Source organism: Gasterosteus aculeatus, chromosome 14 (assembly GCF_964276395.1).
Source record: "Gasterosteus aculeatus chromosome 14, fGasAcu3.hap1.1, whole genome shotgun sequence".
NCBI lineage: Eukaryota > Metazoa > Chordata > Actinopteri > Perciformes > Gasterosteidae > Gasterosteus > Gasterosteus aculeatus.
In genome coordinates, this window is record NC_135702.1 from 14,413,025 (window position 1) to 14,440,463 (window position 27,439).

The 27,439-nt window shown below is 43.5% G+C and overlaps 2 protein-coding genes across 10 annotated transcripts; one reads left to right on the forward strand and one right to left on the reverse strand.

The window, feature by feature from the left end:
- Positions 1–3,359: 3,359 nt before the first annotated feature.
- On the forward strand, positions 3,360–13,110 carry rassf6 (Ras association domain family member 6). Of its 3 annotated transcripts, none has more exons than XM_040198064.2 (11): positions 3,360–3,485; positions 5,496–5,559; positions 6,434–6,512; positions 6,797–6,957; positions 7,334–7,428; positions 7,711–7,910; positions 8,509–8,610; positions 9,437–9,488; positions 9,572–9,690; positions 9,974–10,071; positions 12,824–13,110. In XM_040198064.2, exons 2-11 carry the CDS (start codon positions 5,498–5,500, stop codon positions 12,897–12,899), a joined length of 1,044 nt encoding a protein of 347 aa, XP_040053998.1. In that variant the 5' UTR covers positions 3,360–3,485; positions 5,496–5,497; the 3' UTR covers positions 12,900–13,110. The 3 variants fall into 3 exon arrangements, with proteins under 3 accessions (XP_040053998.1, XP_040053997.1, XP_077944396.1); XM_040198063.2 differs by lacking the exon at positions 3,360–3,485 and adding an exon at positions 5,224–5,317; XM_078088270.1 differs by lacking the exon at positions 3,360–3,485 and adding an exon at positions 5,227–5,399.
- LOC120832047 (L-cystatin) lies at positions 10,517–27,332 on the reverse strand. 7 transcript variants are annotated; one of them, XM_078088271.1, is made up of 6 exons: positions 25,981–27,332; positions 25,148–25,405; positions 15,647–15,798; positions 15,464–15,565; positions 14,673–14,775; positions 10,517–10,730 (listed from the first exon to the last, which is right to left on the reverse strand). In XM_078088271.1, the coding sequence occupies exons 1-6, from the start codon at positions 26,063–26,065 to the stop codon at positions 10,654–10,656; spliced, it is 777 nt and encodes a 258-aa protein (XP_077944397.1). In that variant the 5' UTR covers positions 26,066–27,332; the 3' UTR covers positions 10,517–10,653. The 7 variants fall into 7 exon arrangements, with proteins under 7 accessions (XP_077944397.1, XP_077944401.1, XP_077944398.1 ...); XM_078088275.1 differs by lacking the exons at positions 25,148–25,405; positions 25,981–27,332 and adding exons at positions 18,679–18,766; positions 18,907–19,498; XM_078088272.1 differs by lacking the exons at positions 25,148–25,405; positions 25,981–27,332 and adding an exon at positions 19,004–19,450.
- Between the last annotated feature and the right edge of the window lie 107 nt (positions 27,333–27,439).

A 27,439-nucleotide genomic window follows, 5' to 3' on the forward strand; every position in this document is an offset into this window, starting at 1 on the left:
CTGTTTGTGTGTGTGTGTGTGTGTGTGTGTGTGTGTGTGTGTGTGTGTGTGTGTGTGTGTGTGTGTGTGTGTGTGTGTGTGTGTGTGTGTGTGTGTGTGTGTGATGGACAGTGGCAGCTGCTCGCTGTCCTCATTTACAGTCACTCATGTTTGGTAGCTTTGCTCAAGGCTCCAGGGCTGTGCTGCTGCAGAGCTTTACTCAGACACAGTGATCAGCAACAACGGTGGTTGTTCAACAGAGCACAGAGAAATAGATAACTTTACTAGTATAATGATAATGATAGTGATATTGGTCCACTTTTCATTCATGTGCAGGTGTTCTTTTGTCACATAGGCGCATTTCTTTTTTAATTCAAACTGGTCTAAATTTCTATGATCTGTAAGACATAACTTTACCTCCTATGGGACACAAAGGGGTAAAACACACTGCAGTCACATCAGCCCTTAAAGGGAGGTTACCAAATAAAATAAGTTTTAATACGTATAAATCATAAGGTACCAACAGGATACTATACATACACAGTATGTCTGAATCTTATTTAGTCCATTTTGGGCAATAGTACATGCAGATAAACAACACTATTGATTTGTGTAAAGAACATCCGTGCACCCAGGCATTTTCCAACTATGTATTCACTGTTGACACACACACACACACACAGAGTCCAGGAGGCAGCCTTTGTGTCCACCTGTCGCCTGTATGTCCTGTTTTATTTTGGGAAAGGAATGGCATTTCATTTAATTTGCTCCTGTTCCGTGCTGCTTTGGATGAAGTCGACTATTGTGCTCCCACAGCAGGCACGGCTACACATGTTATTGTGTTGGGAGGAATGAAGAAGGTTGTTGTGTGAGGTTGCAATGTAATGCAGCTTTCTTTTGTCATGTGACAAGATAATTATATTTCTTCCCCAATCTTTGTCTTTGAAGTCCTTCCTCTCAATCCCTATCATGCTGTATAATCATCTCCCTTCATGTTCCACCAGGGGACACACACACAACACACACACATACCCGATGCAGTGTGTAATGTTAGCAGCTACTTGGTTGGTGACACTGCCCACCAATGGGGGGGTTGTGTCCTACAGGGTGTAGGATTAGAGGTGCATAACTGTCTCAAACCGCTTGGGGCCACTGACTCAGCAGTATCCTTCTGGTACACTTGTGTCCTGATACTCTGACTCCCTCTGCGGACACAGATATGAAGTGCTCTTAAATTAGAATCTAATCTAATAGAGTTGGTAGTATAGTTCAATCAAAGTCTTTTGTGTGTGACTTGTTCCTGTTGGCACTGATAAATATTTTTTCTCCACATTGAGCTGTTGCTTTAGTAAGCAGAGCATGGACTATATTCATCTCTACCAGTAGGCAGTATGTGTATTTACACTGTAGAATTAGTTATATTAAACATGCATTGTGATTACATTCCTGTATTTCACCTCAATTACTGTATCTTGATTCATCTCATTCTTCAGCTTGCAGTTAATCACAATTTTGGCTTACACATACTTTTCTTCTATAAACTGTACTGTGTCACAAAGAATATTGTTGAGGTATCCACCAAAAATGAGACACACCACATCCAAAACGGATCTCTCTATTGTGTTGGTTAAATACTAGATTCACCCAACGGTTAATTTACTTATATATGTATATATATTTAAACAAATAAAAAAAAACAAGACGAACTGTCATGCTACCCAGCACCTCTACTTCATCAGGACCGAGAAGCAAAAGCCTTAAAAAAAAACATAATAAATATTTTTATGCATAACCATACAAACCAGAACCTTGGTATTAAACCAAATAGGATATGCTATCTTAAGCTTAATGGACTTTTTATGTTAACGTTTTAACCTCATTTTATCCTCAAAGTCTGTTGAAATGATTCAAACAAATTGATGACGATAATTTGTCAACTATATATGGAGCAGGAGGTTAAAGAAGAGCTGAGTAAAGAGGTATAAATGGACAGAACTAATATGGGTTGCAAGGCTCGTGAAGTTTTTGGGCTGCAGGCCTTCAGGTCTCAAACACTTTTGAAGGTATTTTTAAGAATTTTAACTTTTATCTTTTATGTTATATATATTTCTACTTTATGGAGGACCTGTCTCCTCTAGCTTTTAACCTCTACTTATAAATAGACCTAAACGTCGGTTTGCCGGTCGAGGGATGTACAAAATTGTGGAGGAAAATACGGGACAAATGTGTCCGCAAGGAAAAGCAGCAGTGGCGATGCACGGGGCAATAAAGTCTATGATAAATAAATAAACCAACCAACTTCCACACACAAAGACGTGACTCTCTAGGTCGTATTCGACAAAAAACATTACTCCACCTATTGTTCTGGCGGTGAATTGCTCTGCAACACGGGCAAGCCTTTTTGAACCATGAATTGAAACGAGTGCGTCGACACGACTGCGTAAAGACGCAGACGCGCGCCAGCCTTTAGGGTTAACCCACAGGTACACACAAGGTGTGTCCCTCGTCTCCTTGTGGGATTGTTAGTGAGTCTGGGGTACAGGTGTGTTGCTGTGTTTCCCACACTACTTTGAATAAAGAATTTTTGTTTTTTAAAGCCTGTGCGTGAGTCTTTCCTCTGTCCTGTTCTTGGACTAACCGTGACACTGTGTGTTGTCTTTGTGCACTCCGGCTTCTTCCAAGTCCAAAGACAAGCTCAGGGTGGGTTAGGTGTCCAAACTACGGCCCGCGGGCCAACTGATGCCAGCCATCCGTTTTTAAATGGCCCGCATCAAAGTCTAAAAATATTGTAATAGATTGACATGTTCTGTGAGCGAGGTTTTACATTTACTGAGTTTATAAGGTCAGTGAAGGGCTCACAATGTGAAGTCAATCATCTTAGTGCAGCCTATGTGTTGTTGTGATGTTTGGTGTGGGTTGGAGTAACTTGTGAGTTCTTGTGATGAAAACGGTTGATCTGTTTTTCGGCGTAGGCTGTGGCCCACAGTAGCCTGTTTTCCTGGTTCATAATAAAACCCTAAGAAGAACGCGTGCAAGAGTCGCAACAATATAAAGGACTTGCACTTCTTATTTGAACACAGTTATGAAAACTTTTCCGCTCCGCTGTGCGTCGGGCCTAACAACACCCCTGAACTGTTACATTATTGGACGATAAAGTACTGCCTCTCGTACCTTATTGCTTAAGTAAAACATACTAAGACAATAAAGCTGATTGGGATTCAGTTGTTGATGGGGTCCATCCTTAAAGGTTGGCTAACAGCAAACCACACGCTCTCTCTTTTTCTTTCTCTCTCACACACACAAGGCGGGCAAGTCCTATCTGGTTACAATCAGCCCCTCCCTCTCAACACTGTCTCAACGTGTCCAACAATAATTAACCAGTTGCTGCAGTGTGTGTCACCTACCACATGTACTGTACTCTGGACCTACAAACGCACACACATATATTTATCAAACATGGAGTGAACCAGCTTCATTTGTTTGGAGATTAAAAAACACCAGGGCAGGTAGGAGCGAATGCATGTTGGATCATTTTTTATTTTCTTGTTTGAGTGAGCGTCAACTCCAAATCGTGCTACCGTTGCTAAGAACAACAAAGATTTATATAGAGTAAATAAGTGGTTTTATTCCTTGAATACCACCAAGCTGATAGTTCACCGTATTAGGTAGTGTAAAGAAATAGTGTCACAATGAATCACAGTAACGAAAAAAGTGTTCCAGTAAATCAGTATAACAAAAAAAAGAGAATACAGAAACCTATTGAAATGTTGCACACTACGTAGAAAGGGAAAAAGGAGTAAGGGAGAAGGAGAGGCAAAGACAGGGGGAGTGGCATACAGAGGTTGACATCAGGAAAACTATGTGTCACAACGGTGTACCTTGTTTGATGTTCCGCAGGCTAGATATGTTTTTTTTATATCGGCTCACAGTCTTACAATGAAATTTAAAAAATACAGATATCTTGTTTTGTGAGAGACTTTGGTTTCCAGGCTTTGCGCATTTTTGCTGATTGTAAGAATTGGATGATCTTTAAAATATTATTGACTTTGGAGTGGTGACCGTATCAGTAGTTATCCTTTACTATTGGCTTTCCTTTTTAACATGCATGTGATTCACAAAAGAAAACACACAGTTTGGATGTATGCTCTAGGGGGAAACTTTTAACAACCCGTGTGTTGAGGTTCGAAAGACACGCGGTGAAGTGCTTACAACAGTTTAACTTGCATATATCTTCACTGCTGTCGTGAATGTTTTCATTCTGCAAACAAAAGAAAATCATAACAAAACAATTGGTTGCTAGTGACACTGTTGTCTGGGCACAGGGGCACCTAGCAGCCAGCAAAGAGGGCCAAAAGATGGGACGGAATAGACAGGCCCCCCACTTACACTTTGGTGGTTTGCTGTTGCAGCTCCCATAGTCTCTTGTGTCTTTTTTGTTTCTAAAGTGTAGCTTGTATAGTCTTTTTTCTTGTTTGAACTGTATTTAATTTAATATTGACAGCGTTTCTCATTATTACCTTCTAACTTATTATCTATACTGTAATGCTTTCAAGTTAGAAGGAATGATGTCTCACCGGGATTATCAACTAGAATAAAAACTGCCATGAATAATTATAAACATTTCTCATGTAAGTCCCAAATATATAACATGTAACATTACATTGGATATCTGGACATTTTCTACTTTATTTGATGTGTGCATTTTGAAACACATTCAGAACATCCATTATGTGGATTTTCTTAAATGGGAAGTTTGCGTGCTGTGCATTTTCTTTCTTCTTACACGCTAGAGTGATCGTCTCTCTGCACAATAGTGAGCTGCCAGTCAGAATAAACAGGGAGTGCTGGTATGACAACCGCTGAATACCTGAGATATTTCCTCCACCGGCAAACAGGCCGAGACACAGAGAGAGAGAAAGACGTGGAAAGAGTCAAAGAAAGGGACAAATAGGACATATCACAGCAAGCCAAGACAACGAGGAACAGAAGAGAGATTGGCTAAAAAAGAGCCGCCACGTGTACTCCCAGAAATCACTGCTCACAGGACGAAGAACAAACAAATGGTCGGCTCTACACTGTCATCACTGGTTACTGGGTGGAGCACTGTTATTAAAGCTCTTGGAGACAGAAAAAAATGAAAGTGAAAAAAGAGTGAATGCACGGCGAGAGAGAGAGAGAGAGAGAGAGAGAGAGAGAGAGAGAGAGAGAGGGGTAAGTATAAAACAAACTTCAGAGAGAGAGAGGGAAGAGATATTTAAAGCCCAGGCAGTAAGAGTGAGAAAGTCAGGGACAAAGAAGCAGAACCGAGAAGAGAGCTCTGACTTGTCATGTCAGAAAGGTAGACTTATTATATCATGCGGATTCCCATTGCTCTCTGATGTCCCGCGTGATGCCGCTCTCTTGGAAGCATCCGGCAACAAGTGGGCAGCCTGTGGTGTTTGTGTCTCTCTCTGAGCTCCAGCCTGACGCTATTGATCAGTCCATTTGTTTTTATTCCCTTTCTCCTCGGTGACCAGAGATGAACGAAGCAGCTCTTCTTCTCCCAGTGGTCCAGGCAGGGGACGGCAGGAGCCTGACCAGGTGGGCTTTGAGTGTGCTCAAAAGTACTCCAGCATATGTTGTATGTGGAAAAGAAGCATTTGCATTTTTTAGATTATGTACAGTCGAAAAACCTAAAAGGAATATGTTAAGTTACAGTAGATCACATTACACCATTCGCAGAGCCAGTGTAATTATTGATTTGACAATTGGTTATTAACACATAGTGTTATTTCTGTTACCCTGAGTAACATTACTCATTAACCCTACTCCTTTATCCATTTTTTTGTTGCAAAATACACCCACAAAAATCTATGGTTCAATAGATGAAAGAAATTCCTCTTCCTCAAACGGGACAGTCCCTCTGTTCTATATCTAGTTAGTTTGGGATCATGTTTTGGGATTCTGTCTCTGCCTGCCCCCTCGTATTCTTTTCTGTGCACCAAACCTAGCCTGTCTTCGATCACATCTGTAAAAAAACACCTGTGACTTTGACATTCATCTGCCAAGTTGTACATCTGAGTCCTCCTGTGGCATTATATCTAATTAATACACTGCACGCTGCAATGGAGCAGAGTGCAAAGGTTAGGCGGATGTGACAGTGTACAGTGGTACACATCGGATTGGGGTCGATGTGGCGCAGGGGTAGAGAGGGTGCGCCAGGAACTGCTAGGTTGGTGGTTTGAGCCCTGGCTGCCCCATGTCCCATGTCGTAATTCCAACCCCTAATAATTCTAACCCCTAATTGCTCCCCGGAGAAAATGTAAAAAGTCATGGGTTAAAAATGTAATGTAAGTCGCTTTGGATAAAACCGTCAGCTAAATGACCTGTAATGTACAGTGTGCTGTTTACAGTGGGTATATAAACTATGAAATATTTCATTTCCCTGTATGATGTTGCTGTGAATTCATTTCAGAGCAGAGTTTCTCTCCCTGCTGAACACATACAACTGCTTCCTCAAGGACCACACTCAGCTGCACCTCGGCTACTCTCAGGTGTGTGATCATTTATAATGTGTCAAGCAGTCTCAAAGCCTGGGAAGGAAATATGGATTGTGTGCAACACCATAATGCTTGACACATAATCCATATTTCCTTTCCAGGCTTTTCAGACTTTTGTAAGAACTCTGAGGGGTTTTGGGAGTAAATGTGTGGTTATTTTTCTAAATGCAGTAGCTGTCAGATAGCTACTTTTTTTATTTGGCTCATAACTTTTATCAAATGAAATGTATGACTGTAACTACACACCATGCAGGGGTCCGTGTGTCTCTCTGTAACAGGGTGGGGATGGAGAGGTGGTGGTTGAGGGCTTCCTGAACATCTCCTGGGGAGTGCGCAGACCCATCAGGCTGAAAATACAAGACGACAAACAGATGATCCCCTTCGCTCCTCTGAACTCCCCCGACCCCACCAGTCCAGTTAGCCCTATGGGGGACAAGAGGTACGAGAAACCCTCTGTGGTTCATCCTTCCATCGAAGCAGCCTTGAATCCTCTCAATGGAACATTTCGTCATCTATGCGGGACCGTAGCAACAATAAAACACAAATAATATGGGATTATAGTTTACTTAGTCTTAAAGGACAACAGGTCTGATTTTCAGCTTTTCAGTCATGTTACATGACAAAGTGATATTTGGCTCTGAGAGAGATCATTCTCACTACTCTTTTGTACATTGCTGTTCATGGATTAAACAATGGATTATTGTGTTTTCAATGCATTTGTCCTTTTGTGCAATGCACAATGATCCGCTGTCATGTTGAAAGATTAAAGGATGTAAAACTTTCAGTTTTGAAGTCATCAATCTCTCTTCCTGTAGGGGTATGTCCCGGTGGGGAGAATGCAATGACCTTCACCAGGTAGATGAGATGGCCGAGACACCGCAGGACACAGTGGTCACCAAGCCTTTACCAGGTTGCTTTTATTTTCCTCCCATTTCCCATAATGCCACCCTCAACAATGTCAGCAATACCACTGTTTTTAAAGTGCTGCATTCAAATTCTGGCTGATTTCATTGGTTTGCTAGTAATCCAAAATAATTCATCATACTTCATGAGTTGATTATATGTTTGTATTAATAATCTATCTTGAAAGTAACTTTAGTTATTAAATAACTGTATTAAACGACTGATGGTTATCCACCCTAAGTGTTGAATATGAGACATTTTAACCATGTGTCGGTGTGCACTCGTCAAGGCCCGGCGGTTTATGAGACGACCACACTGCGTCCTGCGAGGCAAAAGAGCCACGAGCTGGAGGCGGAGTCCAACCTGTTTCGCTGCATGAGCGACGCCTCATTGGTCAAGAGGAGACGGGGCACGGTGAAGTCGGCAGCGCAGAGAGAGAAGGAAAGGCAACATCGCTTCTCCATCAATGGACACTTCTATAACTATAAGGTAGCTTTCTATGGAAGGCCATTCAGGTCAACTTTGAATGAATTCATAAATATGGTAGCCTCCCAGCAGCGGGGAGGGAGGCGGGCTGTGTTAGCCAGTTCCTCACTGGAATCAGAGTCGCTACAGCGACTAACAGAGCATCTGTCTCTGAATTTGATGAATTTTTTGTCCATCAGTACGCTAACGAGAGAAGAAGTTGCTCACTAGCGCCCCCTACTCCCTACAGCTAGGAGACGGACCTTCAGTAAACGGAGGGAGCTGCAGCGGCCTCTGCTAGCTAGCTAATTCCTGTGTTGTTGCTTTGGTTGCTTTTTTTATAACAGATAACAAAAGATTCTTTACAAATTAAAAGTCTCTAAAATATATGTATTATTGAACAATATTTCGTCATTTACAGTTCTTATTTATCTATTCCCTAATTTATTTATTACTGTTTTTTTTATTGATGTATTTATTTGAAATAAACTTGTTTAGTGTGTTTAGTGTTCCATACAGGCTAATGCTCAACATATGTCTTACATCTATACATGTTTATACATCTCTCTCTACTATACTCACGTCCGCGCTGTAGCTCACAATCTCCCTCCATCTCCCGTAGACGTCGATCTTCACACCGTCTTTCGGCACTCCAACTAAAGTTCGTATCACCAGCAGGATGAGCACAAACCAGGTCATCGAACAGCTGCTGAACAAGTTCAAGGTGAGCTTGTATGCACATTCTTCAAACTGTCACAGGGATCCATCCAAAATATCGATAAAGTTTATAAAGTTCAAACTGACTCAAATTGTCTCTTATTGGTAGGATTGAACCTTGTCTGTGATAGGTAGATTATGATATGGTAGATGATACTGTATCGATATCATATATATGTGTATTTTACTAGGGGCAGCACTCCGCCCAGTGGCCTTTCAGTGTGGAGTCTGCATGTTCTCCCCGTGTCTGCGTGGGTTCTCTCCGGGTACTCCGGCTTCCTCCCACAGTCCAAAGACATGTACTGGGGATTAGGTTGATTGGGGACTCTAAATTGCCCGTAGGTGTGTGGATGAGAGTGTGAATGGTTGTGTGTCTCTGTGTTAGCCCTGCGATTGGCTGGTGTCTAGGGTGTACCCCGTCTCTTGCCCGAAGTTGGCTGGGATAGACTCGAACCCTCATAGCGACCGTGTGTGCAGGATGGATGGATGTTACTATATTGCAGTATGGTATAACCAGTCATCTTGCAGTTTAATTAATATCTGTCAGTTCATCCCATTTGACATTTGTGTGAAATTGGCATGATTAGCATATATATATTCCTGAGTTATAATCTGAAATATGTTTTGTTAGGTCAGGGAGCGACGATGACCTTTGACCTCCAAGTTCTATTCTTTTTAACCAGGAGGACAAATCTTCAAATATTGCGTTCACAAGAATGAGATGGACGTGAATTTCAGATACAACTAGTTCGAACTGGATAAAATAACCTAGAAACCATGACAGGGATTCATGAATGACGCTTTAATACTTGTCTTGTATTCTCATCCTGCAGATAGAGAACGATCCCCAGGAGTTTGCCTTGTACTGTGTCCATCAGAGCGGAGGTATGACTCGTGGTGTACTAATTAAAATGCCACGGTTAGTGAGTGACCACTCTGATGATGTTCTGTGTCTGTGTGTTATCCAGAAAAGAGGAAGCTCAGTGAGAGGGACCAGCCCCTGTGGGAGCGCATACTTCAGGGACCCTCCGATGACATCATGAAGATCTTTTTGATCGACATGGACGAAGAGGAAGTCAGCAATGACGTGAGTGTCCTGGCCCGCCTCCCGGCCAGCTAACGTGGGGGCCCAGGCCGAATCAATAAAAGCATATGTATCTATTCTGTCCTGAGACCTCAACAAGAGTTTTGCACACAAACACATTTTCCTAAGGCTTGGGATAATTGTTTTCTGTATGAATTTATAATTCAGTCCGCGAGCAGTTTACCAAGTAAGCAAATACAGACAACTATTACGGATACAAGTACCTTTAATCGTTTGCTCTCCCCTGTCCCGCCACCCCCCTCCCCTCCTCCCCGGCCCCTCTCAGGTAGCCCAGTATCTGAACTTGGAGCTTCCTATCCTGGAGCAGGTCCTTCTGCAACTCCGAGAGGAGGAGAACAGAGTGATACAGAGAGTCGTGAGCAAGTCAGTATATAAACCTCAAAACCAACAGTTAATGTCACTCATTTTCTAAAGAATGGATTTTAAGAGAATAGATACGTACAGTCACATGGCAATATTTTAGTAATTTAAGTTAAAATGTGGTTTGGTGCATCACTATAAAACAAAAACGTATTTTTACTTGAGCAACAACCAATCATTCCCTTCACTACACCCCCCAAACCTCTTGCATGTCATGGACGAAAAAAGACTAAATTCATCTGAAAGTGTTGGAGGACAAAATCCTTGTAGTAACCCTTCTGCGGCAGATGACGGCGCCATTATATTACAGTAAATTACCTTGTATTGATTTGGAGGTGTGTGATTGTGTGTTTGTGTGTGTGTTACATCCCTTGACTGATGTCTAGGGGAGCCGGGGAGTAACAAATGAAAATAAACTATAAAAGAAGGAATTTGTAACCAAAAGAGGTTTATTTCACAATAAATCAAAAAAACGTATCACTTACAAAACTAAAAACGTACTGTGTAACAGTATAAGAATTAATTACAGTCAGCACAATGGCACGCGCACCTGCGCACACACACACACAGCAAGGTGCGTGTCTTCTATCCACCATGGCACCAATCGGGTGATTGCTTCCAGGCCCACTCACTAAGGAAGTAGTTCCAGGCAGGATACAGAGCTACCAGGAGGGAGGGAGGGAGAGAGAGAGAGAGAGAGATTTTTTTCTTCAGGCGGGGGGCCTTAAAGTCCACCCCCCCTCTTCCATATCTTCCTCGCTGTCCGGGGTTCCACCTTGAACAGCTCCCCCACTACCGAGTGCCCCTATCCCCGCTTTCACTGTCACACACACCTACCCGCTGGGCTGCATTCAACCCCCCATCCACTCTGACATTCATTCCCTCTGACCCCTCATCCACCTGACCGACCGGATGGCTCTCACCCAATCCCACACTCTCCCCCTCATCCACCTGGTCGCCCGGCTGGACCTCACCCAATCCCACACTCACCCCCTCACCCGTCCCCACAGTCACCCCCTCACCCACTTGACCGACCGGCTGGCTCTCACCCAATCCGACACTCTCCTCCTCATCCACCTGCCCGCCCGACTGGCCCTCACCCTATCCCACACTCTCCTCCTCATCCACCTGCCCGCCCGGCTGGCCCTCACTCGTCGCCACACTCACCCCCTCACCCGTCCCCACAGTCGCCCCCTCACCCACCTGACCGACAGGCTGGCTCTCACCCAATCCCACACTCACCCCCTCACCCGTCCCCACAGTCACCCCCTCACCCACCTGACCGACCGGCTGGCCCTCACCCAATCCCACACTCTCCTCCTCATCCACCTGCCCGCCCGGCTGGCCCTCACTCGTCGCCACACTCACCCCCTCACCCGTCCCCACACTCACCCCCTCACCTGTGGGTGAGTGGGGAGCACGGTTGTCCTCCAATCAGAGGGTTGTGGGTTCAATCCCAGTCCCGGCTAACCCGCATGTCGATGTGTCCTTGGGCAAGACACTTAACCCAACATTGCTCCTGTAGCTGCGACTACAGCGTATGAATGTTAGTTACTGATGGGCAGGTGTCACTGTGTATGGTTCTCCTGTCATCAGTGTATGAATGGGTGTGAATGGGTGAATGATGTCATGTAGTGTTAAAGCTTTGAGTGGTCGGAAGACTAGAATAGCGCTATACAAGTACAGTCCATTTACCATTTACCCGTCCCCACACTCACCCCCTCACCCGTCCCCACAGTCGCCCCCTCACCCACCTGACCGACAGGCTGGCTCTCACCCAATCCCACACTCACCCCCTCAGCGGCCGATTGGGCATCACCCATCGCCACACTCACCCCCTCAGCGGCTGGTTGGGCCTCACCCATCGCCACACTCACCCCCTCACCCGTCCCTACGGTCACCCCCTCCCCCACCTGACCGACCGGTTGGGCCTCACCCCCTCCCACACTCTCCCCCACATACAGCGAGTGGATGAGGGGTTCCTCTCCGGACAACCCCTCGCCAGGTGTCCCTCTCCACCGCAACGGAAACACCTCCCATCGTCCGATGTGGCGAACATGGCGTAATCAAACCCCTAGATCCTCACCTTAATCACCAGGCTGAGGGCCTAGGGTTTGGTGAGGACCATGTGGAGTGGCCTCCTATGAGACACCACATGCCTCAATAAAGGTGACTTTATGAGTGAGTTTTTTAAACGGGGACACCACCTCCCCATGTTCGACCAGCTCCTCGAGCAGCACTCCGTCAGGGACGAACGGCGGAACGTTCGCTATCGTCACCCTGACAGCCGGCACGGCGAGCGGAAAAACGGGCACGTGCGCCGCGCGGACCACCACGCCGCTCGCCACCACCTCGCGCGCCTTCTCCGCGCAGTCCAAAAAAATGACCAACGCGCGGTTCATCCACGCGGCGGACTTCACACTCCCGTGACCAACCAACCCCCCCACGGCCAGACCGCAGTCCTCCACGGAGCGGCGCGAGCTTCACGCCGTGCTTCCGCGTCAGCCCCGTGAGGTCCGACATGCCGACCGGCTACAAACACGGACAAACTAACACATAAAAAGAAAGAAAAGTCACACATACGCACCACCACGCATTCACACTACAACACACACCAGAACCACACCGAGAAAAAACAGATAGAAAACGCTGTCAAACAATTCACCTCACGCTCCGTACACTCAGCACTCCTTCCGCTCAGTGAGTGAGTGAGAGAGAGAGAGAGACCATCCGTAACGGTGTGTGTGTTTTTCAGGTATCACCAGCAGCACAGACTCCTATTGCACATGCTGACCTCTAAGATGTCCCCTCACATTGAGACTAGTGTCTGAAGACTTTAAGGGCCGACAAGTTGTTGTCCAACATCTTCAACTTCATCAGCAATTTCAAAGATGTTTGGAAAACCCAATCTGCCTTACAAACTGAGTCACTTGTCGTTCTTATTTAGGTGAATTAAAAAAAAATCTGTTAGTTAAATAAAGATGCTGTAAAGAACTGTAAATGTGTATTGTTTGTCAATAAATAAAAGTTGTTGGACCCGGATGACATCTTATTTGTTCTTTGGTCAACACATATTTAAGAAGTTAATTAAATTCAGCAAATTAATCTATATCGACATACACAAATTAAACATTACAGCATGTGTACATCTCCCTTTACATTCTGTTGGGACTCAGTTTCCCTTTTGCGCTAAAATATATAAAATATTGTTAAATGAATAAATCAATACTTGATGTCTGTTATTCTTGGAGATTTTAAGGATTTTATAGTGAAGACAGAAACTCTCTTTCCATCCTTCCATCAAGCCTTTAACATTATTAAGTGCTTTTTAACTTAGTGTCTCTAATATCCACCAGGGGCGACTACTATCAATGGCTACTTTTCTCTTGTTTTATTCCCTCATTAAACATTGTAAACAGTTTATGGTCTCAATCTCCAGTTCAAGTCTTCTTCAATACAGCATGATGCTCTTTTTGGAAATGATGGTCGATTTAAAGGCTGGCGCATACTTCTGCGTCTGCGCCGTTGTGTCGACGCACTCGTTTCAATTCATGGTTCTTCGTTTTAATAATGGCGGTATTGTGCTATGAAAACGGAAATGTGAGACTCCGTAAAGGATGTAGTTAGCAGACCAATCGCAGCCTTGTGCGCTGCGGGAGGCTTGCGTCGCTTGCCAAGAAAAATGGGTTGACGCACGCAAGGAGGAAAAGGCACGCAAGGGACACGCAAGGGGCTCTTGCGTCTGCGTCGCTCTGAAAACGCAGAAGCATAAACTAGAATTTAGAGTCACCTAGACCACAAAGCATGGTGTGTTTCAGGGCGGGGCTACCTTGTGATTGACAAGTTTCTAAAACTGAATTGTCCAGTCTGCAATTTGTTTGGAGTTTTTTTGTCATAGGATTTCAACCCTTTCACAGCCCATGTAGTGCATTGTAACACAAATGTGATTCAGCAGTTGGTTGTACTTAATTATACCCTCCTTTGGTTGTGGGAAACCACACAACCAGACCTCATCTGTAAAAAAAAATCAAACAAGGGAACGTCTGAAATTCAGGAAGACTATTGCCAACCTGCCGAGGTCATTTCTGGTAGCTCTTGTCATTAGTGTATGAATGTGTGAATAATGACGATGATGAGTGATGAAGCAATGTAGAAGTACAGTCCATTTACCTTGAGTGTGTGTGTGTTTGTTTGAGACGGCATGTTTTCAAGTGGAAAACACATTCGTTCTAATAGTTAAATATTGGTTTGGTGTGGAGTGAGCCCACCAGAGAGCCTCCTATTACCCTGCACTGAGTCTAATTTTCCTCTTGCATGAATCAACGAGAATTAATGGTTGCTGGTAGTTCTATTAAAAGGATAGAGTTTCCATGTGATGGATGCCAAGCAGCCCAAACTATGGTTTCCTTTAAGAGATGGAGAGTATGCGGCTGGGCAGGGATTTGACGTGTGGTTGTTATGGAAATCCACAGATGTTGGTTGGGTGAGCCCCGTCTCAAAAGAAAGTTTGGTCTCTTTTACCAAAATACTAGAAAACTTGTTAACAGGGCTTCAATGAAAACTTTTGGATGTAGATGAGTGCACTGTGTGCTGTTTGAATTTACCTTTGTGTGTCGACAGGGTACCGAAAAGGTCTTTTGTCGCTGTGTCAATACGTTTTTTCAGACCACTTTGGAAGTAGGTGAGGTTGTGCCAGAAATGTTCTCCCTTCAGCAAAATTAAGCTCATGTTATTATTATTGTATTGTTATTGTTTTAATCTGCCCAAGCAATCATACAAAAGCAAAAAATAAAAATACATAATATATCAAGCCACAATTCACAAAGAAACGCTATATCATGGTGAAAACGTTTTCCAAACTTTTTTTTATTAAGGGCGTGATGTGTCATTGTTACAAGATGTATGTGCCAATACCCACATCAAGAACTGAAAAATATTTTACACCTCTTTTAGAAAAATGCAATAAGGGAGTCAGTTTTATAGCCACACTACAAAAAAGTTAGCCGATTAAATAGCTAAATCCTTATTCAACATTTTCCTGCATTTCGCGGCCTGCAGCTCATGTTTATTGTTGCGGGGATTGAGCGTTGCCTCAAACTGGCACTTAAGCTGCTGCGGAGAGGAAAACGACAATAACCATCACATCGAAAGTGGGAACTTTCAAAAATCTGACAACAAAAGTCAATCTGTACTACTCTGTCGAGGTGTTATGAAATAGTGTCTTATGAAATAGTAGTACATGAAAGCATGAATGTAAATGCTGAGTATGAAGCCATGGCTGGATGTCTTTACAGTTACCTTTACTTCCTCTTCAATACTGCATGAAAACTAACCATTGCTGAATTTAACATAACTCAATTTAATAACCCGATCTCACACATGAAACAAAATGTACCTTTTTCTCAAGACTGCAGCTCTTCGGTTCAGCTTTATCGCTCTTGAGACACTTGGTTTTTCCCAGGACAGCATTGATTTTAAAGTTGATCCTGTTGGTCACCTGATAAAATGAGTGGACAGGGAGCAGATCGGTTAGAGGCTGCACCGAAGTTCTTATTGTTTTCTGAAAAAGGGATCCAACCTGTGCGTGAGCGCTGGTGATGGAGACCAGCTTGAACATCTTCTTGCTCCTGGAGTGAGTGTTGTGCATCTTCACAGCATATTGAGCCGCCTCCAGAACCTCAGTAGATTCAGGGCTCTTTTCAGACCAGCCACCCAGGAGAGGCACTTTTTCTGAGGAAATTCAAACACGGAAAGTTGGCTTTACACAATTGCAGAGATATTGATGGGACAACTAATAAAGGGGCCTTTATTCATGTTTTTATAATATATATATATATACACATCTCTGCAGTATCTTAAGTGCTGTATAACTCACGCTGCACTGAAATCCACACCTTTTACCTTCCGTTGGCAATGTACCAGGCTTTCCCACGTAAAACCACCCACACATGAGATTCTCGGGGCAACTGAGATAGTGTACTGCAGAAACTCCAAATAGGGCTAATGGGAGTGGATGTGAAACAAACAAACAAACTTTTACCTAAGTGTCATGTGAACCGCCACTCATTTGGTCATCAGGCGAGTCCCTAGTCCCTCTGTCGTCACGCGAGTCCCTAATCCCTCTGTCGTCATGCGACAGTCCATAAGAACTCAATCACATCAGTGTGTAACCCCTTTGTAGTCGCTAGGTCGTTAGTCAGTTAGTCACGTGAGATGTTAGTCACTAGTAAGTAACATGAGTTGTCACACGGTCAACTGGTTTTGTTGCTCTAGGCTAACTTCCTGGGAAGACGTGAGTTCGAAAAGACGCTGTGCACGTAACAGGGGGAACTTAGATTGTCATAGTTTGAGCTTGGGGCCGCTGATCAAGCATCTTCATTTGAAGCGCTGAGAATGACAGTGTTGAACACATTATACACAAACTCTTAAAAAAGTGCCAACCCATACAAATACACTTGTACACAGACTCCAATGACACAGTCAGCGTTATTATTATATGTGTTCCTTTTGGGGATTTTATGCTTCTTCATCCTGAAAATGTGCCGTTTCAGTCCAGAACTGGCAAGTCAACTAAACCCTGGATTTAGCCAGTACTCGAACACTGCCAATGCCTTCCCATTACTCTGCCAAACCAAGCCTCTATCGTCAAGCCAAAAATATAAAGCAGCTTTTCGTGGGGAAGGGGAATCATTAATCACTGTAGAAACAAAATGAAAATACACCCACTGTGTTATTACTATGTTATGATGACATTTTAGTAAGTAAATAAGCATTGGTTAAAATACTGTTTTTGCTGTCTTTTAACATAGTGGACATTCCATACCCCACCTTTCACGTTTGTTATGCATTGTAGTCCAACAAGACATGTCAGGGTTCAGAAGTCTGATCACACCCAACACTAGTAGCAGTTGGATTCCAGACATCAGGAGAACACTAGGGACTCTTTGTTCTACTTTGGTCAATGATTTATCATCAATATCAGGCTTAAATCTGTTTCTTTGAATGTATATTATGTAAAATCAGACTACATTATTTTGTCAAATGTGCATGAATGACAAACACAGCCACAAAATAACAAATTAAACCAAAGCATGCTCTAATTCTAAAGTATATTGTCTGTGATGCATTATTGTGGCATCAACCATGCATACGAGTTTTTTATATTTTATTCCTAAAGAGTATTTTATATATATACCAAGTAAAAATCTGAATCAGTCACAAAGTTTGTCTGTTCAGTAAAACCATTTCAATTACAGAAACCATGTGCTGATGTTGGACACATGAGATGAATTGGTATCAAATGGCTCTGATGGATTATTTTTCATCACAGTTCCAAACCAAACTCCATTCTGCCAAGCAAATAAGTATCGGACCAATGACGAGTTCCTCTGACTGCGGTCTATGCCATGCCTTCTGACTCAATGTGCTTAACCAGACAGCGGTGGCGTCACTGTCTACAGTGCAGGAATGCACAAGTTACACACTGTGGATTTTCTTTGAGTTGTGTGAAATAATTTAAAGGTAAAATTCCTCCATAGCTGAAATAATTCAACTCTCCCCATGCAAGAGTTCAATCACAGCTAAAATAATTGCTTTTATTTGATGCTTCAAAGACTTTGCGAACATAATTTTGGCCTGAGAAGTGCAAGGCAGTCCTTCTTTGACATTTCCCTCCATACCAAGCAAAGGACATGTGTTGTCCCCATCTAGTCCCTCTGTAGTCACAAGAGTCCCAAAAGCATTTTTTTCAACAGATAAACTACTTCTTGGCCTTAAATAATTGTTTTGCTGTCTTCCAGTCAGGCTTTGGACAGCACGACAGTAGTGAAACTGCCCTTGTTAACGATTTCAATGACATCCGCAGGGTGGGACTCTTTGGCACAGCACTAAACCGGTTTGAATCCTATTTGAGGAACCAAGAATACATGGTCTGTAGCTAATTTCAAATTAAAGCAGACTAAAATGCCATGTGGTGTTCGACAAAGTTCAATTCTGGAGCCTCTAATGCTCAACATTTACATACTTCCAGCTCAGGTTATTGAAAGAAACCAGATAAAACAGAATTATTTGTTTTTGAGGCCTAAGACAAAAAGTCAGCGCTTTGCTTCATTCACTGATGTTAAAAACCACAAACCAAGTCAGGCCTCACACTGAACAGCCACCTTTTATCACCTGAAGAGTATATTAAGCGTTAGAGGATTTATGTCTCAACATGATTTGGAAAGGTTTGTCCATGCATTCATCTTCACAGTAGACTGAACTAGTGTAACGATGGGTTCACCGGTAAAAAGTCATATATATATATATATATGTAAAAATCCAAATTTAGTATGTATATAACTTGCTGCTGCTGAGCTGACTGGTGGGTTGCCACTTCATTTCGTTTCGATCTTTATGACATATATCATATCGTTCTCCTTATTAATTATATTGTTTTTAGTAAAGAAAGTTGTTGACGTCTGTCTAAAAGTGGCAATTGGCTACCACTTTTTGAAAGGGAAATCAAGCTAAAACGTCGAAGAGAGCACAAAGTATATCATAATATCTTATCTCATTCCTCTGTAACTCCCCGTTCCAGTACTCTCCCTTCTCATTCGTATCAAAACGCACTTGTGGTGACAAATTCCTCCAAGGGCTGATCTCCCAAACACAGCTGGATGGCCGACAGGCAAATCACCACCGCCAACGGGAGAGACATCTTTAAGAAGTACAAAAAACAGCAGACATAGAGGCGATGAGTGACGCCAAAAAAGACGCCTTTAAAATTGCATCAATCCTGAAAGGAAGTGCGCAATTGACAGCTATAGAAAATGTTGTAAAGGGATTGAAACTCTTTACCTTTCTGCTATTGGAAAACCAAAAGGACTTCACCCTGTAAACGGTGTAATGATGCCAGCGAGGAGGGAGTCGGTAATGACCGGCGGAGGCTGCTCACCATTTAAACCCCGGTACGTCGAGCCACCGGAGACCACGCCCCCACAGATGCCCGACAATGACGTCACGCGGGGATCTACCTCCTCATCGGCGGCTTTTGCGCTGTGTTTGCGTTCGTGTGTATGTGGGTCTGTGGGCTGCCTGCGCAGTGCGTCCACGCGTGAATAAACGAACGAGAGCCTTCTGTGGGAGATCTCCAGCTGGCAGTGAGTCACTGTGCAAACTGTGGCGCACAGCACGGCTGCGTTATTTCCCTCAACAGCGGGTGCATCACATTTGTTATCACGCGATAAAGGGGTTAAACTAGGGTGACCAGACGTCCTCTTTTCCCCGGACATGTCCTCTTTATGAGACCTAGAAAAAACGTCCGGGATTTTGCTTCGTCGGATATTTGTGTTTCTCTGGATTTTTCACAAACTAGATATTACGCCCTTAAAAGTTTTGGAAATGGTATCTCCCTTACGTTCCACCTTTTTGAGCGAGCTCTGACTGTAGAGAACAGTCATTGGTCGACCGATCTCAATGTTGCCAGATACACGATAATTATCCTCCAAATACGACAATTTTGAGCCTTTGGTACGATACTTCACCATTTCCAATCTGGCAACACTGCTTCGGAAGGTGAGTGCATGACATGCAGAGCAGGCATTTACGTGTCAGTGGCAAATAAAGGTGGCAGCGATTTGGAAGCTCACGTGCACTCTGCAAACACAAACACAAGATTCGGTGACAGCTCAAAAAATCTCAAGTGCTCGCACTAAGACCAAAGCCATTGTTAATGCCGTGATAGCCCCACATTCTGTCGAAGTTGCTCTGGAAGCACTTGAAGAAATCCCGTACTGTGGCGTGTCTACTGATTTTATTATTTTAATATGTGGCCATATAAAGAATTTATTATTTAGAATTTTGTATTTGTTATCATTATTGCTTGAATATATGAGGAGGACTGAAAAGTGTCTTCATTTTCGTATTTTAATATGTGGCTATATAAAGTATTTATTATTTAGATAATGAAAAGGAATTTTTCATTTGTTATCATTATTGCTTCAATATATGGACAAGACACATTAATGAAGCGCTGGACTAAATGCCACAAAAAGATTTGTTTCACATTTGCACTTTGCAGTTTTGTTAAAGTTCAATAAATAGATGTTCATATAGTCATTTTTGTCATTTACCCCCCCTCCCTCTCCGCCACGTCCCCCGTGACTCCTTAACTATTTGCACAATCGGATTCTGAAAGTTGAGAAATGCCGCTTTCTAGATATTGTGGCAATCAAGTAATCCGTGGCTGGAGAGTCTGTGATGAGGGGGGGAAGTGAGCGCAGCAAGAGAGCTGCAGCAGAAAGTCACAGAGAGATGGCGATGTTTTACGAGTGTCTTAAAAGTGCCCTACTAGTGTTTCACCATTGGTTTACCGGTGTTTTGTTGTTCAATTATATTTAGGTGTTGTAAATAACTACAGGCGACACGGCTCGGGGACCGGAGTCCGATTCCTTCCTTGGGGTGAGGAATTGGATGTATGGTGGGAGTGCTGACAAGAGGCCGAAATGCGTGACACTTGAGAGCCCTGTATCATTTCCTGTCTGTCCAATCAGAAGGGTCCGTCCTCTGCTATAAGGCCCTACCCTTTCCTTAAGAAGTTAATGTCGTTGTGTTTTCCTATTTGCTGTTGTGTTCAGGAAGTTCATCATGCCCATGAGCCCAAGTTAGCATTTTAGCCGTCAATCTTTATAATCCTGTGCTTTAGAGTCCACAAAATCGGCTTCATCCGTAAGTTTGCCACTATTTACCGTTGTGTTATCATGTCTATGTTGATATTTGTTAAGCTCCACTGCAATGTAGTCATGATGAAATTAAGTGTGTTATTGCATGGTCATTAAATCTTGGCGCTAACAAACAGAACATGCTGTGTATTTCTTCTGTTATATGTTATATGTATTGAACTGCTCATGGCTCATGCTAACAGCCTTTAGTTTCCGACGGATATCATTTGTACTTACAACGCACTTACCTTTTTTATTGTGCTCTTTTCAGTTTTACAAATCCACATTTTCCTGCATTAAAGCCGGCCAACACAACCATCGTCTGTTCCTTGGAGAATACGGCGCTGAAAAATATATGTCAAGCTGGCTGTATAGTTAGAAAAATGTTTTGTCTTTCAACAACTTTTAGCGAGGACAGCACAATTAGAAATGACATAAAATGGTCAAACGATTTTAATAAATTGGGAGCATAATTTTTGGTATTTGCTTTGATCTTCCCCTTCTTTCTCCAGAGCGCTATTCCTCGTACGTGGCTAACTGAGTTAGCCGGATACTTTTCAGGATGAGATGACGTAGATCAGGTTTTTCGGTTCCCCGAAGCAGGTTTGTCTAAATCGACCATAGCAACACATTGAAAAACTTGAACCTGCTGCGGCGCAGGTTCATTTGAGCTGCTGGATTACTTCATCTCTCCCCCGGAAAAAAGGCAGCTCCCTTCCTCATTGATGAAGGAGCGATATCAGTTAGATAAACGTTTTATAGGGACAGACTTAAGCCGCGATGACGTCCTGTACGAGTGCTATAGATGCTGAGGACAAGGGATCATTTACAAGAAGATTTTCCCGAGCCGAAACGTTACGTGATGAACACCACACACTGCAGCCGAGCGTCCACTGTCTACGTACTCTGAAAGAGTTGAGATCATTATTCTCATTGGATGATGATGCATCCATGAAGCCCTCATTGTGACAGTGAGGGCTTTAAATGCTGTCACGTGTCACGTGCCATGACAACATCCAAAAATCAAATTGAGGGTATTTCATACATTACACCTCATTTAGCTGACGCCTTTATCCAAAGTGACTTACATTGCATTTTTAACCCATGGCTTTTTTACATTTTTGCCCGGGGAGCAATTGGGGGATAGGTGTCTTGCTCAGAGACACTTTGACATGGGACATGGAGCAGCCGGAGGTCAAACCGCCAACCTTGCAGTTCCCGGCGCACTCTCTCCCCACCCTCACCCCAGCGCCACGTCGACCCACGTCACTACTTTTTACATTGTGGGCAGGGGCGGTTCTGCATTTAATGGCGCCCAGGGCGAGACCACCTTTGAGCAATTACAACAGGAAACACACATTTGCACAAAATATACAATACAAAAGAACAATATACAAATAAAATATAGAATAAATATTGTAAATAGCACAAATTCTTCATCATACAAATGTGGAAACACACTAAATACAATCGAACTGTTTCACTATTGCACTAAGAACAGAAAACACAAACAAAATCTAAAATCTGACGTTTCTGGCCTTCCTTGATGCAAAATCATCAATAATGTCTTTGAAATCTGCTCCCCTATTGAATGATTGATGCTGATGACACCAAGGGCAGTGAGCCGTTTCTGGGACATGGTTGACCTAAGGTATGACTTGATCAACTTCAGTTTGGAAAAGCTCCTCTCTGCTTGAGCCACAGTGACTGGCAGAGTAAGTGCAATCCTGAGAGCAGTCCAAAAGTTGGGGTAGATCTCTGATAGATCCTTGTCATGCACAAAAGTGATTAGCTCAAAGAGGCTCATGGTCTTTGATGGCAGGTCAGGGAAGTTCTTAATTTCCTGCACAAGCTTTCTACTGTCCAAATCAGAGTGCCCCCTTAAGTGCAGTGTGGTGCCTCGCATTGCTCTACCAGCTCTTCATCTGCAAGACTTGGGAAATGTGTCAACACCCTGAATTTATTTCCCACATTTTCCAATGTGGAAAATCTCTCCTTGATGGCTGATGTGGCTGCATCAACGACAACATTGAAGAATCCAACCTCCAACTTCTTAAGTGCATCGCTGATAGGCTCATCATGTGAGTCATATGAGGAGTAGCACTTAGACCTCTAAGTCTAAGTAGCACTTAGACTTGTAGACCTCAGCCTTTTTTGTTTTAAAACAGCCTCCACATTAATTTCTTCACAAATGTCTTTCGCCGCCATCTGTGCAGTCACAAAGCCACTTGCCCTGTAGCTCTGGAGACCTTGCTCAGTCTTCTTCAAAAGACTCACAGCCAGGTCCACATGCATATCAGGAGACTGCATGAGTTTGCTGGCATGCTGTATTGAAGGTAGCATGTCATACCAAACAACTGTGCAAATACTGAAGCGGTATGACCCCACCTCCTCAGACAAAGACTGGGCCTCAGCCTTTACAGCAGGGTCTTTGGTGTGGTTTCTCACCTCAATTAAAGCCTCTCTCACGGCAGCTCCGTGGTACCTCATGGGCTCAACACCTTTGACCTTGCTCTCCCACCTTGTTTCTGCCCACATCTTTAAAGTGATGCCCACATGCTTCTTCAGTATGGCCCATCTTTGGGTGGAGCCTGAAAATAATGTGTATAGCTTTTGCAGGACACCAAAGTAACTGATAGCATCAACAGATCTCTTAGCAGCATCACACACAACCAAATTCAATGTATGCGCGGCGCATGGCACAAAGAGAGCTCTGGGATTCTTTTCAAAGAGCCTGGCTTGAACTCCCTTATTTTTGCCCCTCATGTTTGCCCCGTTGTCATATGACTGTCCTCTGCAGTCTTGAAAAGGAATTCCCAAGTCCTCAAGTTTCGTCAGGATCATGGATGCCAAGTTCTGGCCTGTGGACTCCTCTGCCTCCAAAAATCCCCTAAAATGTTCCATGACATGGGGCTTCTCCATCAGTGACACTACTCTAATGACCACTGACAACTGTTCTATGTGGCTTATATCTGGGGTGCAGTCCAGAATCACAGAAAAAAACTTTGCCTGCTTGATATCATCCACTATAGCAGAGATGATTTGGCTGCTCAACAATTCAATCAGCTCATTCTGCACATGATGGCCTAGGTAGCTGTTTTGACTTGTTCCTCTTTCAACACGGTGAAGGTGTTCTTTCATAATAGGATCAAACATGGCCATAAGTTCAACCTCTTTGAGAAAATGTCCATTTGATGGTGTAAACAATGTTTCTGTGTGTCCCCTTAGAGCCAAATTTCGAACTGCCAGTGACTGCACAATAGCAGTGAGACGTGTCAGCACTTCTCTCCATCTGACCCTCTCAGCCTCCAGAAGTGCCATCTCCAGGTTATCAATAGTTTTCCCACTTTGTAACCTGACAGACAGTTCCTTCCATGCTTTCATGCAATTGAGGTGTTCAATACTGTTTTCATGGGATGTGAGGTAATCGCTTGCATGTTTCCAATTTGCCATCCCTGCTGCACTTAAATTAATGTTCCTCTTGGAAAAAAAATTGCAGCAGAAGCAAAATAGGCTGTTGTTCGTCATTGAATACATCAGCCAACTTCTTGCCATCTTTTCACCACTTACTAATGTCTTCATAAAATATTGGTGGTGGCAACATCTCCCATCACTCTTATTTCTACGGAAAACAAAGCCAGGTGGAACCTTACTTGGTCCTCTGCGAACCAGCTCAGTGCGAATACTGTCAGTCAGATGTGAGGGCCAGTTAGCAGGGTCGGTTGAGAGAGGCTCATCCTCAACAGTGAGGCTCAGTGGGGGTTCAGCTCCATGCATTTCTATCAGACAGCATATTGGCACTATCAGTCAAAAACATTACTCAAAGCACGTAGCAGTGGAACATAACACATAGTGTAGGAGCCATATACATTTGGTATTATTTCATTTAATTTTGCTCTGTGCCACTAGGGGGCTGTATGTGCTTTGTGGCTCAGCTGACCTCGGATCAGCCCAGGTAGGCCATTTAACCTGCAGGAATCTCAGACACAGGTGTTACTAATTTGGGAAGCAAACAGTTTTCGACTGTGCCAGTGTGCGTGTGTGCCTTTGTGGTGAGCAATGCGGTTTGTTATTTTGGGTACATGTATTATCAGTTAAAGTTTTGCCGTTTTATAATATTTGGATGTAAAATAAACATGCAAGGTAATTGTAACATCAGAGAACTCTCCGTTTTGCTGTGTTCGAGCGCACCGGGCGCACGTCTAAACTAATCCACCATATTAGCAACCAGTACTAGACTTCGTTTAGGACTTCGTCAGTACACATAGGCCTACTCAGAAATTATATCAGACATATTCAAATTACATTAAATTGCAGTTGTCCAGTTGTGTTGTCTAGGCACACCCCCTCCACCCACACACACACACACACAAACTCACCTGAAGGCTCATGCTGGGGAGAAGTACAGGCAAAGAGGTCTTCATCTTCAATATCAGATATTTGTGTAGCTGAGGAGATTGATGGTAGCTCATCCTGAAGGACCATTCCAGAAGAGGCCTGTGTAGCTGATGAGGTAGATGGCTGGTCCTCATCCTGAGGCTCTGAGACTATTCCAGCAGAGTCATGTGTAGCAGGGGAGGTAGGTGGCTCCTCCTGACCAGTAGCAGAGGATGCTCCAAAATATTTTAAAAGTGACCCTGAAATTGTAGTTGATTTGCAATTGAAATTTAAATCAAAAGACCGTAGGATTATGTTTATACAGCTAAATCAGCCTGGGGCCAAATTGACCCCAAACATAATATAGTAGGGTTAAATAAACATGCCCTTACACTAAATGTCTTTCATTACATGCTATATTAATCTAACTTTTAGGGAGGAAAAATTAGCTCCTCGGTTACAGCCTTGAATTCTATGCATGGCACACTTTTAGTTCTGACTGTTAAACAATACTTTGTCACAAAATACAGTTGTAGCAAATAGCAAATGTCCGTCTTTGAAACTACCTACAGATTTATGAATTCCGTTGGTTAATGACAGGACCTAACATTAAACCAAATGATGGAAATAAATAATAACTGAACTTGTAAAGTTTTGTGTATCAAAGCACATATTATGGTGAAATTACAAACCTCGTGTTTGTTGAGTTAAAACCGAATTATTGTTGTATAAGCATTAAGCAACATAGCAAAAAGGCTAACAGACGAAAGAGTTATCCCACCAATTAATTTATGACACATGTATAATCATACAGAGAGACAACATATTTGCATACCTCCATCTTTTGCTTGTTTCTCCTCCTCTTCTTTTATTTTCTTTCTGTAGTGGGAACCTGATGATTTTAACCTTTTTCTGTCCATCTCTGTTTTTATTTGCCTCTGACTCGACAAGCAACAGATTTCCCATCCCCCCAACACTGTCAGTCATGACCAGAAGTCGAGACTAAACCAATTAACCTTGGTGACAGGTGACACATAATCATTTTGTATTACCAATTTTTATTGGCCATTTCACACACTTCATAAAAAACAAAAATGTGCAGGAACTATAGGCTTGCATTTATCATTATTGAAATGTGCGTTATTTGTAAGAAAGTCGGGGTGTGACCCACTAATTACATTAGCGTATTTAACAGTGGATCCCCGACCCCTGCTCCCCCCCCTTATCCGACCGTTCTATTTGGGTGACCCAGAGGTGAACTGTCCCCCGCGCGCCCCTCCCTTTTCCACACACACAGCTTCTGTGCACAGCACCTCCAACAAGCAGGGCGACAATCTGCCAATTCCCCACACAGTGAAACGATAGATGATAGAAAACTGCTTCGCGCTCGTGCCGCCCCCCATGAGCCATGAAAAAATTCCGCCCCGGGCGGCTGCCCGGTTCGCCCGTGCCCAGAACCGCCACTGATTGTGGGATTGGGGCATTGTGGGATCATGAATAGTTTGTTTGTCTGTGAAATGGCAGGATCCAGACCTATCAAGAGATTTTGCTGAAACGCTGACGAGGAAATAAGAGTTCCCAGCTTAGGTCGCTAACGCAGCAAGAGACCACTCAATTGAAACTGGTGTACTGTGTCAGGCTGCCCAGCAGGGGGGGGGCAGCAGCGTGTCCCATAATGCAACAGGTGGTTAATGAGGCTGAAGGACTGCCGTCTCATGCTCTGAGAAACGGTTGAATCTGATCATAGAGGAGCCTGAGGACCGAGTGCACCTTTAGTAATCGAATACAATAATACCCTATACAAGTGGTCAAACATGCAAATTTGTTCTCCTCAAAAGTGTCTGTGTCTACCAGCTAAAATACTCAGACAGTTTAGGTTTTGGTGGCAGATAAGTGACAAAAGGTGGAAGTAAAAGCTGCATGAATAGAGATCGCTAAATGAAATCTATAGAAAACAACCTACAGCACTCACACAGGAAGCAGCAATAAAGACACTAGATTAGGGATGGGGCCGATCCGATCCAGTATCGGTATCGGGTCCCGATACCAGAGAAATTCGGGTATGGGATTTTCCGATACAACCTTTGGAGATTTCCGATATCAATGAGCCATGTCTGCGCTTTAACGTCGTCCGGTGAAATGACTCCAAAAGTGATCCCCGCCTGCTAGTCTGCTAGTCTGCTAGCTGGCTGCAAACTGGGGAATGGATTTCCTGAGCGTGTCTCATAACTGTCTCATTGAGCCGCGCCTCCGTTCAGGAATCCATTCCGCAGTTTGCAGCCAGCTAGCAGACC